The sequence below is a fragment of the Argentina silus genome, assembly GCF_951799395.1.
Source record: "Argentina silus genome assembly, chromosome: 7".
Classification (NCBI taxonomy): Eukaryota; Metazoa; Chordata; class Actinopteri; order Argentiniformes; family Argentinidae; genus Argentina; species Argentina silus.
The window spans coordinates 21,640,436-21,657,300 of record NC_139661.1 but is presented as its reverse complement, the minus strand read 5'-3'; the positions used below and the strand labels follow the sequence as shown (position 1 = coordinate 21,657,300).

The following is a 16,865-nucleotide window of genomic DNA, read 5'->3' as shown; positions in this document are numbered from 1 at the left end:
CCGAATGGTTAAGGTTTCAACATGAGGTTGGATAAACTGATCTTAGATCTGTGCCTCGGGACAACTTCAACCTGGAGCACCCAGTCAGTTCACTGCAGGATACTAAGGATCTCCTTGGCGTTCTCTGTGTTCCAGCCCTGGCCCTGCAGAGGGCCCTCGCAGGCAAGCACGTATTTGTGGAGGATCTGTGTTCCAATGTCTCGGAAGTGGAGGCGGTCCTCTTTGCGGTCTGTGGAGTCCACGCTGCAGTCCTCGTACTTCACCGCCCAGAAGCACATCTCTCCGATGTACATCATTGTCAGCAGGTGGGTGTCAGAGAAGATCCCTGTTTGTTTTAAAAAAATAAATAAATAAGTGTCTACTCTATATCCATGTATAATCCTTTTATCCATCTGTAATTCCATGGCAAATGGTCAAATGTTTCAAAAGAAAAACACCTCACACACCTTGTGGTATAGCCCCAATGCACGGGGAACTTCACTGAACGGTAAAAAAACTACACACTGGTGCTCTTGTTTGCATCCCAATACTGAAATGCGTCACAAAAACCCAACATTTCGGTCACAAGACCTTCGTACGGGTGGAAACAAGAGCAGCAGTGTGCAGTGTGTTTTTCCTCTCTCTCTCTCTCTCCAGAGCTTCAGCGGGCCTCGTGTTTACCTTCAGCCAGAAAGTTGGCAGTGGCCGAATCATGGAACACCACCCCGTCGTTGAGCTTCACAGAGTTCCTCACCTGCAGCATCCTCATCAGGTAGCGCACCCCCTCCTGAAGACACTGAGAGGCGGCAACAGACACACTGGGCATGAATAACAAAGCATCGACAGCACACACACACACACACCCTCCCTTGGTAAATACCAAAAAAATAAAATAAAATACATTCTATTGAAGTGTTAACCTGAAGTGCGAGTGTGTTAAAATTCACAGCAATTAACATTACCTTGAGGAATCAACTGTGTGTGTGTGTGTGTGTGTGTGTGTGTGTGTGTGTCTACCTTGAGAAAAGTGGCCTTGTTCTTCTTGATCCACTGCTTGCGTTGGTGGAGGGTATGACAGTACATGTAGAGCAGCGCCCCACGTCTCCAATAGAGGCACTCTAACAGCTCCAAGCCCAGCACTGACTGCACCTGGTGTCACAGGAGGGAGAAGAAGAACTGGGTCAATTGATTAGGCCCTGACATCTGCCCACCAGTTGGCCATCCACACAACACCCTGACACATGCTGTTATTAAGCACGTCAAACCCGTTTTCATGGTTTCTGGGGGAAAAAACATTTAAAGTGTAAAACCAATATATATGTTGATATTTACAAACAACAAATATAAATCTCAAACTCACTCTAAAACGACCGTTTATATCCTTCAAATAATGATTTTGATTTCACGCTACGCTTCCTGTTTTCTTCCCGTTCGCCGGGTCAGTTGCCCATTTTCAATACAACGTTTTTTGTTATTCAACTGTTCAGTCATTTCGACAATATAGATCCAACTATATAGACATATATACAGTAAAATTAACAGACTTCAAATATTGGTGCCCATATCATGTTTGATTAGCTTCCATTTACGTTAAACAAGTACCCGAAAACCGCTAACGCTACAAAAAGCTTCCAAGTGAAGCAGTCTCGTTGAAATTAATGGAAAACTTTAATACTTCTTATCAAGCTACGTTACCTTCTCCTTTCAGGGGCATTTGTTCCAATACGGCCATTTTAACTTAGTCATGAGCTCGTATATCTCAATATAAGCCACGATATACTATTACTTCTGGTATTTTTATGTATTTCTTAGTTGAGGAACACATGATGCCTCTTGTTCCACTCTTCCCCATACTGCGGTATCTGAAACCAGGTCTGGTTCCCGCATTTCAAGCTTTTAACGACAGAGAATCTCATGATATTGTGACCATGGTTACCAACAACCATGTCTTGGCCCGCTGAAGCCCTATTCAGACCCCTTCACCTTCTCCACATGTTGTGTTATAGACTCAATTTAAAAATGGATTAAATTAAAAGAATTTGCCATCAATCCACACAATAACCCAGATTGACAGAGCGAAAACAGGGTTTTCTTTTTAAAAAAAAAATTTAATTTCAGTAAATTTATTAAAATTGAAATACCTCATGTACATAAGTATTCAGACCCTTTGCTATGCCACTCTTAAAATTAGCTAAAATGAAAAAATGTCATCAACAAATCACTCAATAAGTTGAATTGAGTCCATCTTAATGCAAGGATAATAGTTCATGTAATTTTGGAATTGATATTTGTTTTTATAGGGTCTCTGATTTGCATAGGAATCAATTACACACTGTGTAGATAAGCAAGTCATTTGTGGGTAAATAATTGGGTACCAAATGAACCAATCAAAGGAGAGATCTTTAGGAAAGAGTGTGGGCGGGACTCTGATAAATAGAGATAAGAAACCTGGTCAGTTTTGTGTTACCCATACAGGTGAATGTTACCCATACAGGTGAATGTAAAACACACCATGCTGAGAGGAAAGGAGATCTCAGAGGACATCAGGAAGAGGGTAGTGAGAGCACATCAGTCTTTAATTTAATTCACTTTAAATTGAGTCTATAATACAACAAAATGTGGAAAACGTGAAGGGGTCTGAATACTTTCTGAAGGCACTGTATGGCCAATAGTTGAGGAATCAACTGTATGGCCAATTATTGGTCAACAGGTTTATATCCAACTTCAGTTTTCTTTACAACTCAACTTGTCCCTTTGGGATAGGATTGTGGCTAGAACGTTTGACCACTGTTATGCCAAAACACACACACACACACACACACACACACACCTCTTGGGCCGGCGCCAGCCTCCCGGCCAGCACCTCTGGTTCTGTGAGGTCCTGCAGCAGCTGCTGGATCTTAAAAGGCGAGCAGTCCTCAGGGAACTCCTGGTCCACTAGCTTATTCTCCTCATAGAACGTGATGTCCAAGATCACCTGCATACACGCAAAAAAAAAAAAAGGTTAAACAAAAAAAATCGGACTCTAAAAAGTATAGAAGCAGACACTGCTCTAACGCATCACAGGGGCCTCAAATGATGCACGTCCATCAAATCAAATCATCTCCACTTCATTATTCATTTTAATACAAATGACCATCTTTTAAAATAATGCTGGGTTAACTGTGGTGGCTTTTGGCTACAAAATAAATACTGTAAAATAAATACTGATGTAACTGACGCTGACACTCAAACCTCTGACAGACTCTAGTCAGGAGGGTTCAGGCTGCTATAACTATATAATGCACACTATATAATGCTATAATGGATGATCGTCCTCTGGACAACTCCATGGGTTGTGACTTATGCCACCATGATCCAGCCGAAATACGTAAACATAGTCCTCTGTGGCTCAGTCTGTAGAGCATGGCGCTAACAATGCTTAGGTTGTGGGTTTCATTCCCGCTGAGACCATATGTACTGAAAAATGCAATGTAAGTCGCTTTGGATAAAAGCGTCAGCTAAATGGCATATATTATATTATATATATTAAACATGTTTTTCAATTCAGCACTGCAATTGGAAGATGTAGAAATCTCCAGCATCAAGGACAGAGAGAAAGCCTCTATGCTCACACACAAACCGCCAATGCGAGTTATGTTATTCCTGCCAATGGGTTGTTGTTAGCTAACATGATGAAACTAATTAGAGTAGTCCTGTTTCAAATAGAAGTGGAAGCATTAAGGACACAAAGGGGCCAGGGAATTCTTGTACTTGTTCTGGGGCCTGATCAGTATTCAGCCATGATCACCATCAGCAGGCTAACACCTGACAGGACGGGGACAGTGCAGATGAAGGGAACTCAATGGTGACTGTGACGAATTTGACAACCACACTAAACACTCAATTCTGAAACATGTCATGTAATACCTGTGTGTAATCCTGAAGCAGTTTAGGGAGACTGCTACTCTCCCCCCCTTGTCTGTAAAAGCTTTTCAACTTGTCTAGTATGGCAGAGGCATTCTGTAAATAGTCATCATCTAGAAGAAAATAAAGTGTCAATTAGACATTCAGTCAATGTCTAAACAGTACATGATAACAAGGTACCATTTACATCTAGGCTACATTTAATCATGCAGACATGCAGACAATCTAACTTTACAACACTGTAGGACTATTGGTACCTGACGTTTAGTTAACAAAGACGGTAGCTCGCCATCATTCAGGTATTCTTCTTCATAGTGGAACAGTTGCATTACAGTCACATTGAACAGCGCTCAAGCTTTTCATCCTACAATGCTACTTTTGTATTCAAGTGTCCAAATAATTGAATTAAAACCAGTGACATGCAACAACCTTGGTCGCTACATCATGTTAGAGATAATTGTTAAGTGTATGGTTGGCTCGCTGCCAGCAGGACAACACAAAGTTGAATGAAATTAGACCTCTGTCTTCTCTGTCACGTCTGTATGCAGAAGATGTTTTTACGAGGATTTCTCCTGAATCAGTGGATTTGGTCTGAAAATGATTGGCTACATTGTGAGCCCTGGCTAGCCACAACATGATGCTAGCTAGCTAGCTAGCTAGCTAACATATCACGAATCTTGCTGGTTTGACAACTTGGTAAGCATCGGCACTTTCGGAAACACAACTCCCTGTTCAATGTTGAATGTGCGAAGACAGCAAAAGATCGATGGAACCCCTGCGTTACAGATTCAGACGAATACAGACACAGCCTAGCTACCTACTACTAGCCTGCATCGCTAGCAAGCTAACTGAGCCAGGTAATTAACCTTAGCTTAATAGTTAGCCGGCATCACAGCAAGTTAGCCAGCAACTAGATGACAGATGTTACATTTTTCAGAACGAGTCATAGATTTGTTCGATCCGTTCGTTGATTATGTAGCATCAAAGCTAGCTATCGAGTTAACTGGCTAGCTAGGAGTGACGTTGACCAACCAGTCAGTTGTTGTCATGGTAGCATTAGCAGGCTAGCATCGCTGCCCAGAGCTTTCAATTGAACAAACGGCGTATCGGACTGACACCGTTTCACTTTGCACATTGCTTTCATCAGTATACGTACAGATACCTTGTTTTTCAGTTCTGAGGCTGGCGCACTTATTGTCCAACTCAAAGATCCTTCTCTCCAGCTCGAACCCCTGTCGTCTGCAGTCGTCGGCCATGACTAAAACACTATCACGTGACTCAATTATTATTCACGTGGTGAGCTGTGACGTGATGTTTATTTTAGGATATGCGGCACTTGATTCAAAACGTTTCTGTGCCGGTGAAAGCATTTACCTTACCCCTGACCCTGGCGGGGTACACTCTTTACAAATACCATTTAATGTCGAAATCAGGTCCTTTTATTTTGTATTATTATTTATTTTTTTACACCTTGCTTTACACAGCTGCACTTGTCAGATTAGGTTGTGAATCTAATCGAATGACACATTTTCGACGGAGTCAAATGTCACGTTGTATAGATTCCCATAGTATTGTGTGTGGTAATAGTGAGTGGTGTCTCTTTTTGTTATGGTAGTGAAGCAGTTAAATGTAAATGAGCTAGGCGAGCCTCTGTCACTCCTTCACTAGTCCTGCCCCCTCCCTACCCCCTTCCTCGCTCGGTGTTATTTTCATAGCAGCTGTGACTGTGAGCGACAAGGCTGATCGCATCTCAACCACAGGCTCATTACTTCAAAATACCTCCAAAACATGGCGGCCCTCAAAATATTGTCAAGAGCGGAGAATTTACTCTTCAAAAACCTCTCTGCCACCTGCAGACCCAATTTTAACATCGCCACCCATTCATTGAGCAAGGTCAGTATCAACATGCGTCAATTAAACAGAATATAAGGTAGCTGGCCAGAGAAGGCAGTTATGTGAAAATGTCACCCATCTGGCACATCGCATTTTTACCCCATACCCTCAGCCTATTTAATTCAAATTTATTTAGGATTATTTACAATAACAGCAGAGCCATTTTGCGACAGTTAATGGTGGTAAGGCCTTAACTGTCTGATGTTCTGCTTATTCTGGATGATACATCCTCCCCTTGCAGAGATGTAGCTCCCCTTGCTAAGGTGTGTTATATTCCCATCTCTGTTGATCCATTTATATGTCTCAACTTCAAACCCACTGTAGGTCATTACAGTGGTCAGGGTCTGTCACCCATAAGCATGACCTTGGTTGAGGAGGGAGAGATGTAAACACCCGATTTCTAATTTCAAACTCTTGTCCCACGAGTGTGTCTTGTGTGCAAAAAGGTTCTTTTGTTTGACCCCATTTCAACCTACACATTTAGACCTATAGTTATTAGATCAAAATAGTAACAAATATACAAATCATAAAGACTATCTAACGAACATAGATGTTAAACATTTTTCATATGGGTATTAGTTTGTATTTCATACACTAACACGTTACACGGAAACTCAAGAATGTTTCCATTGCGCTTTCATAGTGCCCTTGCCTGAACAAACCAACCACGTGTACTACGTGCAGTCAGAGAGGTAGAGGCAGAGCCGCTCTGGAAATGTAATGGTAACGTAACTAAATAGTATCGGTCACACTTGCCGTTCTAGACTAAACGGTGTTAACACTTAACAGTGGGTTATTATGTTATTACATTATCATGATCAATTCTTCGTGCATTATTTAGCAGTATATATTCCAGTGACACCAAGGTGTTATGTTTTGTAGTCTCCTGGTCACATGTTACAGTAGCTGTTTGACATTGCTGCTCTACAGGGCAGAGTGCTGACCCTCAGAGCGGTTGTTGTAGGTTATAACAGTAAATAGCGTCAATTATGCTGTAGAACCTTAATATTGCACAAAGGCTCCACCTTGGTCTACACTGATTGATCATGGATACACTATTTTTTGAGAGCTTTTTATTTTCTAGGTGATTGCAGAGCAATGCAGGACATTTTTTGGGATTCCAGTTTTTCCATTTAATTATAATTTGGCTCACTATGTCAATTCATTTTCATGGGAGACAAGGATTTTAGTTCGTCAAGCCACTCACTCAGAGTGCTATTATGGTCATGTACTTCTTCACAAGGACGGCCTCAAATCCCCCAGACTCAGTAATTCCTCTCCAGCCTCATCCAGTAGCGAGTGGATGTAATTAGTTACAGTGAGGGAGTTAATGGATGAGTGAGAGGTGGAATAATGGTGGAAAGTGAAAGCCTTGATGATGATAAATGGCCTCCTTCTGCACCATTTCTAAGCTGGAGGAATTTGCTTAGTGGCTGGCTTGCCAGAGTACTAGTTCCAGCCTGTATGCCTGCTGGCCACCAGCTCGCTGACGGAGACATTGTATGTGGTAACAGGGTCATCTCCTTGTTGACACTGTACAGTGTGGTTGTCACCATCTTCTTCGTCAATCCACGCATAGAGAAAGGAGTACCGTTTTAAACCACAGATGTGTAAATCTTAATAAGTTGCCCAACTTGTTTTTACCTGCGGTAACCATGTAATTACTTTAATAGCACATTGTATTATTGTACATGTCACTCATTACATTAGTGATTACATTAACATCGCTTAGCAATGCGGTTTGGCGGTGTTTGTTATTACTCAAGTGGAATAAAGACTAACACAAACTGCTCATGGCAGACTGGGCCACTTGATTGGCTAGATTAAATGTCCATTCTTGAATGTTGTGCATTGCATCGCTCAGCTTTGTTTTTCTTTTTTTCCCCGGTGTGTAGACAAAAACATTGACTCCCCTGATGTTGTTATTTTGGCCCACACTGACCCCAAGTACACGACGATCTGAGCCTGTTAAGGAGTGTGGACATGAACTCCTAATTTTCCATACCACCATGTCATGTGCTTCCCTTGTGTGCTGCACTGTATGTGACCAGCACGGTTTATTTCCTGTTTACTGTATAATGTTGCCAATGTGTAATGCATCTCTCTTCCTCTCTGTGTTCCACAGACCTGCGGCTGCTCCTTTTCCACCTCCAGCCAACGAAATTCCCAGTTTTACAGTAGCCCCACTGACGCTGTGAAAGACATCCCTAGCGGGGCCACCATCCTGGTGGGAGGTAAGATGGACACGTAGTCAAAACTCACTGGGAGAGCTGAATCGATTGGAAAGGTGTGAGCAATCTGACAAATTCCGTCCAGCCTCTCAGAGGGGCAAGGTGGAGCTATACAGCTAATAGTTATTCAACCCTCGCCAAACCATCTCACAATGACTCAGATAAACCGTTCATGAATAGTAGATTAATTTTTAAAATGCTAACACAGAGCAAGTAAATACAAGAAAACATTGGCAGCTAAAAAATGATGTGGCTCACCTTGGTAAAAAGCGTTCAACTGACAAACATTAGTGGCACACCTCTTTAAAGTGGTAGATACCATCATTACCTCTTTAAAGTGGTAGATACCATCATTATCTCTTTAAAGTGGTAGATACCATCATTACCTCTTTAAAGTGGTAGATACCATCATTATCTCAACTGAAATCAGCTGTGTCAGGTAGCCACAAATCTAGCTGTAACCAATAGGAATACAATACAATTAACACATGACTGCAATGGTTTGAAATGGTTGAAAATGTACAATGATTGATAGGTTGATAAATGGTACATGCAACACACAAAACTCTTGATCCTTACAGTTTTCCATAATTGAATAAATGTATTAAAATGGTGAATGTGTTTCGTGAAGGGCCACTCATTCACACCTACCACGTCTGAAATAGGTATATACCCCTATGGGTAAATCTAACCCTAGGGATCAATTTGGAAAGTATTCAAAACCCTGTGTACTGATGTACCTGATAATCTGACTGTTTGTGTTGGAGACTAGTTGCTGCTCTGTGTCATAAACGCTCACTTTGCATTTAATGGACCATGCTGTCAATGGCAGCTACACTGATTCATTCTGCGTCATTACCCCCCCCCACCCCCCCCCCCCCCAACACACACACACACACACACACACACACACACAGACGCGCACACACTGGGCCGCTGCTGCAGATTCCACAGCTCATCAAAATAGCCACAGGGTTTGTATCGGTGTCTAAAAAGAGCCGCACTCTGTTCAAAGGGTGACTGTCTTTCCAGGGGAAACAATGCCATTGTCGATTGATTTATTTCTGATAGTTCGACGACATGGCACCTCATTGCAGAGAGACAGCCACATGCTTGAGGTCAACTGAGTGTCAGTGCCAACCTGTGGTTTTGAATGTTTATGAAGATCATATCTGTTTTGGAACGGGGCGAGGTGATGATGATCTATTTGCAAACCACAAACAATGATCTGTTCTTTTTTACTTTTTCATTTATTTAAAAAAAATGTAATTTAACTTTTATATTTAACCAGGAAAAGCCTATTGAGAGCTTCTCGTGTAAAGATTATTCCTTATCTAAAGAAACTTTCTCTCTCCAGGGTTTGGATTGTGTGGCATCCCAGAGAATCTTATCAACAGTTTACTCAAAACTGGTGTGAAGAGCCTCACTGCAGTCAGCAACAATGCTGGGTAAGAGAGAGAGAGTGTGTGTGTGTGTGTGTGTGTGTGTGTGTGTGTGTGTATGTGTATGTGTTCTATGCATTTGTCTATGCAAAGTTTACTCTGTGTGTCTGGGCCACATCACTCAGCAACCGTGTGTGTGTGTGTGTGTATGTGTGTGTTCATGTGTCTGGCAACCCTAACAGAGTGCATTCCACAGGGGGTCATGCCTTTGAAAGCCTTGTTCAACACCAACACACCACAACCCCACACTCGGTCTTTCAACAACAACACTTGGCTGGAGTGTCCAACCACATCGTTTGTGTGCGGTTAACATTTGTGTTTAGCATGCAAGTGCACAGAAGTTCTCTTCTCGCTCGAGACTTTTTGGTGAACTTAACTTGAGCATCCTTTTGGGGTCAAGCTTTCAGTTATTTCAGAAAGCTTGACCCAACTCTATCTATTGTTATTATGACCTCACGGTTTTCACCCACAGCCAAACTGTATCCTGATTGGTTGTTGATGATGTGTGTGACCCGTAAGGTTTCAGGGGTCACCGTGTTGCACCAGTGCCCCCAGAGAGAGAGACTGACCACTGGGCTGGCGGGTAGTCTCAATCCAAGCTATCACTGTGGATTAGCTAATCCTGCCTGACGTGTGGTGGACTCAGCATCAACTATCTAAGAAAGGATGAGGACAGATGGGAATAGGGTGGGCTAGACAAAAAAAATAAAATAAAAAAAAGAATTCCTTCTTCTAGCATTGTGACTACCTATGGCCCCTGGTCCGAGCATTGATTACTTTATCTTATGATGACTGATGGATGATTCCACTTACTTGTTTCATTTACTTAAACAAATGTATTTGTTGTAAGTCGCTTTGAATAAAGGCGTCTGCTAAATGCCATAAATGTAAATGTAAATGTAGACAACTGTGTCTGTCTGCATTTCATGGAGAAACACTTGCCACTATATTTGGGTTTTAGGCTCATTACAAAAACACTGTGTCACAATATAATTAAGAGTCACTTGACTTGTTTATGATTATGTAGTTGCCATTTTCCATTTGACATAAAAGTTTTACTGTATAGTAGGCCTACTAAGATCACTAATATCAGTTTATCTTTGACATAGCTCTGGAAACCTGAAATGTGAAGCTGACAGGCTATTCATAGTGGTTGGTTTGGGAATTGTGCCAGGTTTGCCTTTGTGTGTCACCCAAAGGAAATATGTCTCCTCTCTGTTTTTGTTAGTTTAACTCCTACTCTTTAGAGAGACTTTAAGGAGAGGGGGGAGGGCAGGCACTTCCAAACGCGGCACAGGAGCTTCGTAAAATAGTAGAGATATGAAAAGAAAGTGAAAGAAAGAATCTAACAAAGAAATAGTGGTCAGTGAAATTAAAGTGAAGCAAACATGCATGAACTTTCTCTTCCTCTCCATGGCTCCCAGTTCATCCCTCTCACGGGTGGCCATTGTTTGATTTCATTGGCTCGTATTTGGTATCTGCAGGTGATTCAGACATTATTTCGTGCTGCTGCGGAGCTCTGAGATGGGTTATGTAAGGTTTAATTTTAGAGCGCAGACCCCCTACTGAAAATGTTCCCCCTTGCAGCTCTTTCAGAACGTTAATCTACGGGATGTCAGTCTAATCTATTTTCTTGAAACCTGAAGAACCAGTAATTTCATTTAAAATGGAGAGGCTTTGAATCACATTTCAGAGGAGCCACACCGGGTTCCCAGCGTTTGACCTTCATGGCATTTGACACGTCTAGCCTCCCTGCAGTGACGGGAAAAAGTACATAGAAATGTGGAAATACATTTTCAGTGTCTGTTCTTTGTATATTCACTGCAGTTACTCATGTCAACCACTAGCTGAAGACATTGTTTCACAGCTTAAAAAGGTCTTAAACAACATTGGGTGATGACGTATGTTTTTGTGTTAATATAAGAGGAGTTAAAACAGACAAAATTGGCCGCAAACATTATAATAAGGAGGGGAAGATGAACACAGGAGAAAGGCCAGTCATATACAAATCTGAGGGGAATGGTTATCCCATTAGTTGTGGTAGCAGAAAGAAACATCTGGAATGTATCATGATAGAGGAAATTATATTCTGATATTCTGGGGAAAAGTAAGGAGAGCATTAGCAGCCATTTGATGAGTGTGTCTGATCACGTACTTATCCAAAGAGGGATCCCTGGTATCTTTTTTTTTCTTTTTTTTTTTTATCAGTTTGGTTTTGACAGAGCTTCACATTTAAACTGATATTCATCGACAGGAATTCTGCCCGGCCTAAAGCCAGCATTTACTGTTGCTTCTCAATGTCAGCATTTCTCATTTGGCTGGTCTCTCTCTTTCTTTTTCTTTTTCATTTTCTCTCTCACAGAGACAAATAGGTCTCTGTATGTAGGGTGTAATATGAGACCGGGGGCCGAAGGGCGGTTCACTGAAATCTCCCAGGAGGACAGCCTAGTCCCGGAGGCAGCTTCTCTATCCTCTGCTGCTAGACCCATCTGTTGGAGTTAGAGTGCAGTACAGGGTCACACACACACCATCACACTGAACAAAAATCACTCTTCAAACAAAGACGAGGGGAGAAGTTCGCAAAAATATATTCAGTATATTTTCAACTCAATATATCAACCTGATGTGGATGGGTCTGATGTGGGTCTCAGTTAAAGGGAAGTGTGGCAGAAGAAGACAGTAGGCCTGCTTTTAGACCGTGATGGGAAGCATGACACAGCAGACCATGACGGGAAGCATGACATTTTGAGCATGACACTTTGGTTGGTACGCTGAGACACGGAGGTGGAGCCAACGCAGAAGGGAGTGACGGACAGACGCCAGTAGTCTAAACGTCTGCAGAGCGAAGTGTCTCAGTCACCAGGCTTCTACTGGAGGCACAGTCAGAGTAAAGACAGTCAGAGTAAAGACAGTCAGAGTAAAGATAGTCAATAGTCAGAGTAAAGATAGTCAGAGTAAAGATAGTCAATAGTCAGAGGAAAGATAGTCAGAGTAAAGACAGTCAGAGTAAAGACAGTCAGAGTAAAGATAGTCAATAGTCAGAGGAAAGATAGTGAGAGTAAAGATAGTCAATAGTCAGAGGAAAGATAGTCAGAGGAAAGATAGTCAATAGTCAGAGGAAAGATAGTCAGAGGAAAGACAGTCAGAGGAAAGACAGTCAGAGGAAAGATAGTCAGAGGAAAGACAGTCAGAGGAAAGATAGTCAGAGGAAAGATAGTCAGAGGAAAGACAGTCAAGGCTTCTGTGCCCACAGGGTTATCACTTCAGCATGGAGCATGCCTGACATTTGTCGTCTGTCCTGCTAGTTCAAAGATCATGTTTAGATAGGAACAGTGGTGTGTGTGTGTGTGTGTGTGTGTGTGTGTGTGCGTGCGTGCGTGCGTGCGTGCGTGCGTGCGTGCGTGCGTGCGTGCGTGCGTGCGTGCGTGCGTGCGTGCGTGCGTGCGTGCGTGCGTGCGTGCGTGCGTGCGTGCGTGCGTGTGTGTGTGCATACAAATGTTCTTAATCAGAACCGGGTTGCGCCTGTATACACCTGCTAGATATGGAAATAAGAAGATAAGACACACACACACACACACACACACACACACACACACACAAACACACATTACACACACACTTTTGTGTCTTTTAAGATTTTCGTGATTACTAAAGTAGACCAGGGATGAGAACAGGTCTCTACTGCCAACAGTTTTTAGTATTCCAAGCACACTGGACCTAGAACTCCTGTTAAAGACAAAACACATTCCTCATTTGAGGTTTTTCTATCAGCAAACTACCTCCAGCATAACAGGGAGATGTTGCTGCTCTTCTCTTTAGTTCAGTCCAAAAGTGACACACTCTGATGTGCTCATGTCTACGGTAGATGAGCTGCTTACATGGGCAGGGAAATGCTGAGAATCTGACTGGTGTGATTATGATGTCACCCACTCTTTCAGTCACAAGTCAGGCAGGAGTCTCATTCTTAACTGCAGTTGAGTTAGATTGTCTCAAGTCCATTTACACGAGGGACTGACAAACATAAAGCATTATGATGGCTGCTACTTTTACCCCAGTCTTTGATCACCCACGGCTGTTTTACAGCATACGCCCGAGTGATAAAAACCAATGTTTCAACTGACATCGTCTTTTTCAAGTGACCATACAGCTTTATTACCCATCCCATTGGGAACGGTAAACAGTGAGTGGATATATTCCTTCTTTCTATTGCTATCGTTTTTTTGTCCAGCAGCAGTGCTATGTTTGGATGTCCCCAAATGACCCCCCCTTTTCACACTCAAAGCAGACAAAGGCACATTATTGACCATAAAAAGCCTGTGAGTGCTCCCAGCCTATCTGTATAGCTCTAACAGGCTGTTGTTTTGGCAGGCCGAGCTGTTTAGCTTGTTAGGCTGTGGTCTGGCTGCCGAGCAGGAGAGGTCTCAGAGTTAGACTGTTGGGACGGGCCAGTTCCGCTTTGACCTTGAGTAACCTCTGAAGCCGTTTAGTGGTAATGTGAGATGTGCTATAGAGGGCAGGAGCAGGGGAAGGGAGAGACGGAGGGAGGGAAAGACAGAGGGAGGGAAAGACAGAGGGAGGGAGAGACAGAGGGAGGGTGACGGAGCTGGAAGGTTAATGGAGGACAATAACATGAAGGAGAGAGGATGACGGTGGAGGGAAATATAGACAGAGTGGAATCTAAAAGTTTCAGATTTCTCTATTCATTTCAACACTGTACGACAGATCTTATATGAGTGACATTTAATGTTGTGAAGTTATTGTACTTGGTTGTGGCACTGCGTTAACTTTCAAAGTAGCTTATACACAAAGTTGAATAACGTGTGTGTGTGTGTGTGTGTGTGTGTGTGTGTGTGTGTGTGTTCTCTCTCTGCAGGGTGGATAACTTTGGGCTGGGCTTGCTCCTCCAGACCAAGCAGATCAAGAGGATGATCTCGTCCTACGTCGGGGAGAACGTGGAGTTTGAGAGGCAGTACCTGACTGGGGAGCTGGAGGTGGAGCTGACACCACAGGTGAAGACGCACGCATGCATACACACACACACACACACACACACACACACACACACACACACACACACACACACTCAAGTGAACTCATGCCTTTGGAAATGCAAAACTGAAACGTCCTAATGGATGTGTTATTCAAAGGGGTATGTAGATAGAATTGTTTAGAATCCGACTCTCTCTGCCTCAGGGTACCCTGGCAGAGAGGATCAGGGCAGGGGGTGCGGGGGTCCCGGCCTTCTTCACCGCCACCGGCTACGGCACCCTCATCCAGGAGGGCGGCTCTCCCATCAAATACAACAAAGATGGCACCATCGCCATCGCCAGCGAGCAGAGAGAGGCGAGTCACCATGTCCAGTCACGCTCCTCTCACCATGTCCAGTCATGCTCCTCTCACCACGTCATCCAGCGCCATTGCGTCAGACCGTCATGTTTATGATGTCATCACTGTGCGCAGGTGCGGGAGTTCAACGGCAGGCATTACGTCATGGAGAAGGCCATCACCGGTGACTTTGCTCTGATCAAGGCCTGGAAGGCGGACAAGGCTGGAAACATCATCTTCAGGTACTGTTAGGGTCACTCTTGCTGCCCCGTGTCAATCCCCATAGTTTAAAAGTAGAGAGAGAATTTTTTTTTTTTTTTTAAATAATGTAGAATTATAGTTTTCCTTTTAGGGGAGGGTTAGGACAGGGAGAAAGAACCAAGGGACTAGAAATTATGCAAGCAGCGAACTAAAATTATTGTTTTTTCAAAGCTGATCTGAAATTAAAAAAATCCCTAACATGAGAGAGAGAGAGAGAGAGAGAGAAACAGGATGATGAAGATGAAGAAGAGGAAAAGGGAGCTACCTGAACCATTCTTTAGTTAGTGGTGATACCCATCTCCCTGCTGTTAGTGTTTGAATCAGAGTTGTTGTCATGAAACAGTCAGACCACAACATCAGTCACACCATGAAACAGTCAGACCACACCTCATCAGTCACACCATGGGCGTAATATAAGGGTGTAATATAACATAATACCTAAAGACGCAGGGTGGTGTGTAGCATACAGCCTTGTAACCGTGTTGTTGGGTAAACAATACGCCCATTTAATGCATATCAGCGTAACACCGTCAATATTGACTTTTCCCTGTGGTTTAACCTCTGTTGGTCTCATAGCACATTTAACCCCCTGCTAATCTTGCTGATCTAACCTTGTGATGTTTCCACAAAAGCAGCACATGCTTCTAAGGGGTGTGATCAGAGTAGGATATAGTTGCCACTCCACCTAAGGTCTGTTTAGCGATTTCCACATCGATGCTCAAAGTCAGGATTGAAGGGAGGGTAAGCTGATCCCAGACCTGTGCCTATGTGACACACTTCTACCTTAACCTTCAGCAGTGTGATCTCTAAGTTTGGTGCACGCTCCCTGATTTAATCTGGGGCCAAGTCTGTGTTTAGCTCTGGGTCTGTTTATCCTTATGATTGGCTGTAAAAATAAACTGAAACTGAATTGTGGTGAATGCAATTACATTTTCCAGCACAAGGGTGCAGTATTCGCCTTTCAACAAACAGGAACGTTTGATACTACAAGCCAAGGCTGTCAGTATTGAAATTACTGCTTGTTTAAAAAGAACAGAGTGGGCTAGATAGCTCTGTGTTGATTTTGTAATCAGTCATGGCGTATTGGCGAGTGCTTTAGTCAAATACAGACAGCTGTGTTTATTTTGTTTTCGTCCTGTCCCTTCTCCATGACTTATGTGTCTTCCAAAATGTGTGGTATCATGTCTTCTCTTTTTCTCTCTCTCTCTTTCTTTCTCTCTCTCTCTCTCTCTCTCTCTCTCTCTCTCTCTCTCTCTCCATGCAGGAAAACAGCTAGGAACTTCAACCAGCCCATGTGCAAGGCAGCCAAAGTCACTATTGTAGAGGTACATGTCCTGCCTCCCTGTCTATAACACTGTGGGCCACAGCATGGCCTCAACACTTTGGGATGCTTCCCCGGATGAAATCAAGTACTGGAATGAATCTTACTCTCCGTGGATAATCTAAATTGAATATGCTTTTTAAGTCTAGTTGTAGGCCTATATGTCTTAAAGACAGGCCCTGTGTGTGTTTCCACACTCAGGTGTGTATTCAGGAACCAGAGATGTGGTTATAGCTGTGTATAAACTTATTATTATTATTATTATTTTTATTTTTTTACAACTGTTATTACACAGTTGTTCCATTTAGTAGTGTAGGCCATTTGGTGATTTGGGGGCACATCTTCCGCTCCATCTCTGTGACACAGAAGTGAGCTCTGATATCACTGGGTTCTGTGGCGTGTCTGCCGTGAGCACATTCATCACACTATGCCCCCCTCCCCTCCCCTCCCCAGACTGGATATCAAGAGCCTGTCATCCCTGGGCTCTAGACATAGCTGACATGAATA

General features: G+C 43.0%; 2 protein-coding genes across 2 annotated transcripts in view; one reads left to right on the top strand and one right to left on the bottom strand.

The window, feature by feature from the left end:
• rimoc1 (rab7a interacting mon1-ccz1 complex subunit 1) lies at nucleotides 1-5,145 on the bottom strand. The gene is made up of 6 exons (XM_083673780.1): nucleotides 5,048-5,145; nucleotides 3,889-3,998; nucleotides 2,810-2,956; nucleotides 997-1,128; nucleotides 661-775; nucleotides 1-325 (listed from the first exon to the last, which is right to left on the bottom strand). The coding sequence occupies exons 1-6, from the start codon at nucleotides 5,139-5,141 to the stop codon at nucleotides 90-92; spliced, it is 834 nt and encodes a 277-aa protein (XP_083529906.1). The 5' UTR covers nucleotides 5,142-5,145; the 3' UTR covers nucleotides 1-89.
• Nucleotides 5,146-5,615: 470 nt separating this feature from the next.
• The window catches only part of oxct1a (3-oxoacid CoA transferase 1a), a 48,478-nt gene continuing 37,228 nt past the window's right edge, over nucleotides 5,616-16,865 (top strand). Inside the window, exons 1-7 of the mRNA XM_083673732.1 lie at nucleotides 5,616-5,778; nucleotides 7,904-8,012; nucleotides 9,367-9,457; nucleotides 14,325-14,460; nucleotides 14,645-14,794; nucleotides 14,912-15,018; nucleotides 16,302-16,362. Of these exons, the coding sequence (XP_083529858.1) occupies nucleotides 5,674-5,778; nucleotides 7,904-8,012; nucleotides 9,367-9,457; nucleotides 14,325-14,460; nucleotides 14,645-14,794; nucleotides 14,912-15,018; nucleotides 16,302-16,362 (759 nt within the window). The 5' untranslated portion in view covers nucleotides 5,616-5,673. The remainder of the gene's footprint in view (nucleotides 5,779-7,903; nucleotides 8,013-9,366; nucleotides 9,458-14,324; nucleotides 14,461-14,644; nucleotides 14,795-14,911; nucleotides 15,019-16,301; nucleotides 16,363-16,865) is intronic.

Bases quoted from the DNA above. Each gene is read 5' to 3' on its own strand.
- rimoc1 (XM_083673780.1), bottom strand. From the start codon at position 5,141: ATGGCCGACGACTGCAGACGACAGGGGTTCGAGCTGGAGAGAAGGATC. The intron at 3,999-5,047 runs GTATCTGTACGT...ATTTTCTTCTAG, and splicing joins CCTCAGAACTGAAAAACAAG to ATGATGACTATTTACAGAAT. The intron at 1,129-2,809 runs GTGTGTGTGTGT...CTGTGACACCAG, and splicing joins GGCTGGCGCCGGCCCAAGAG to GTGCAGTCAGTGCTGGGCTT.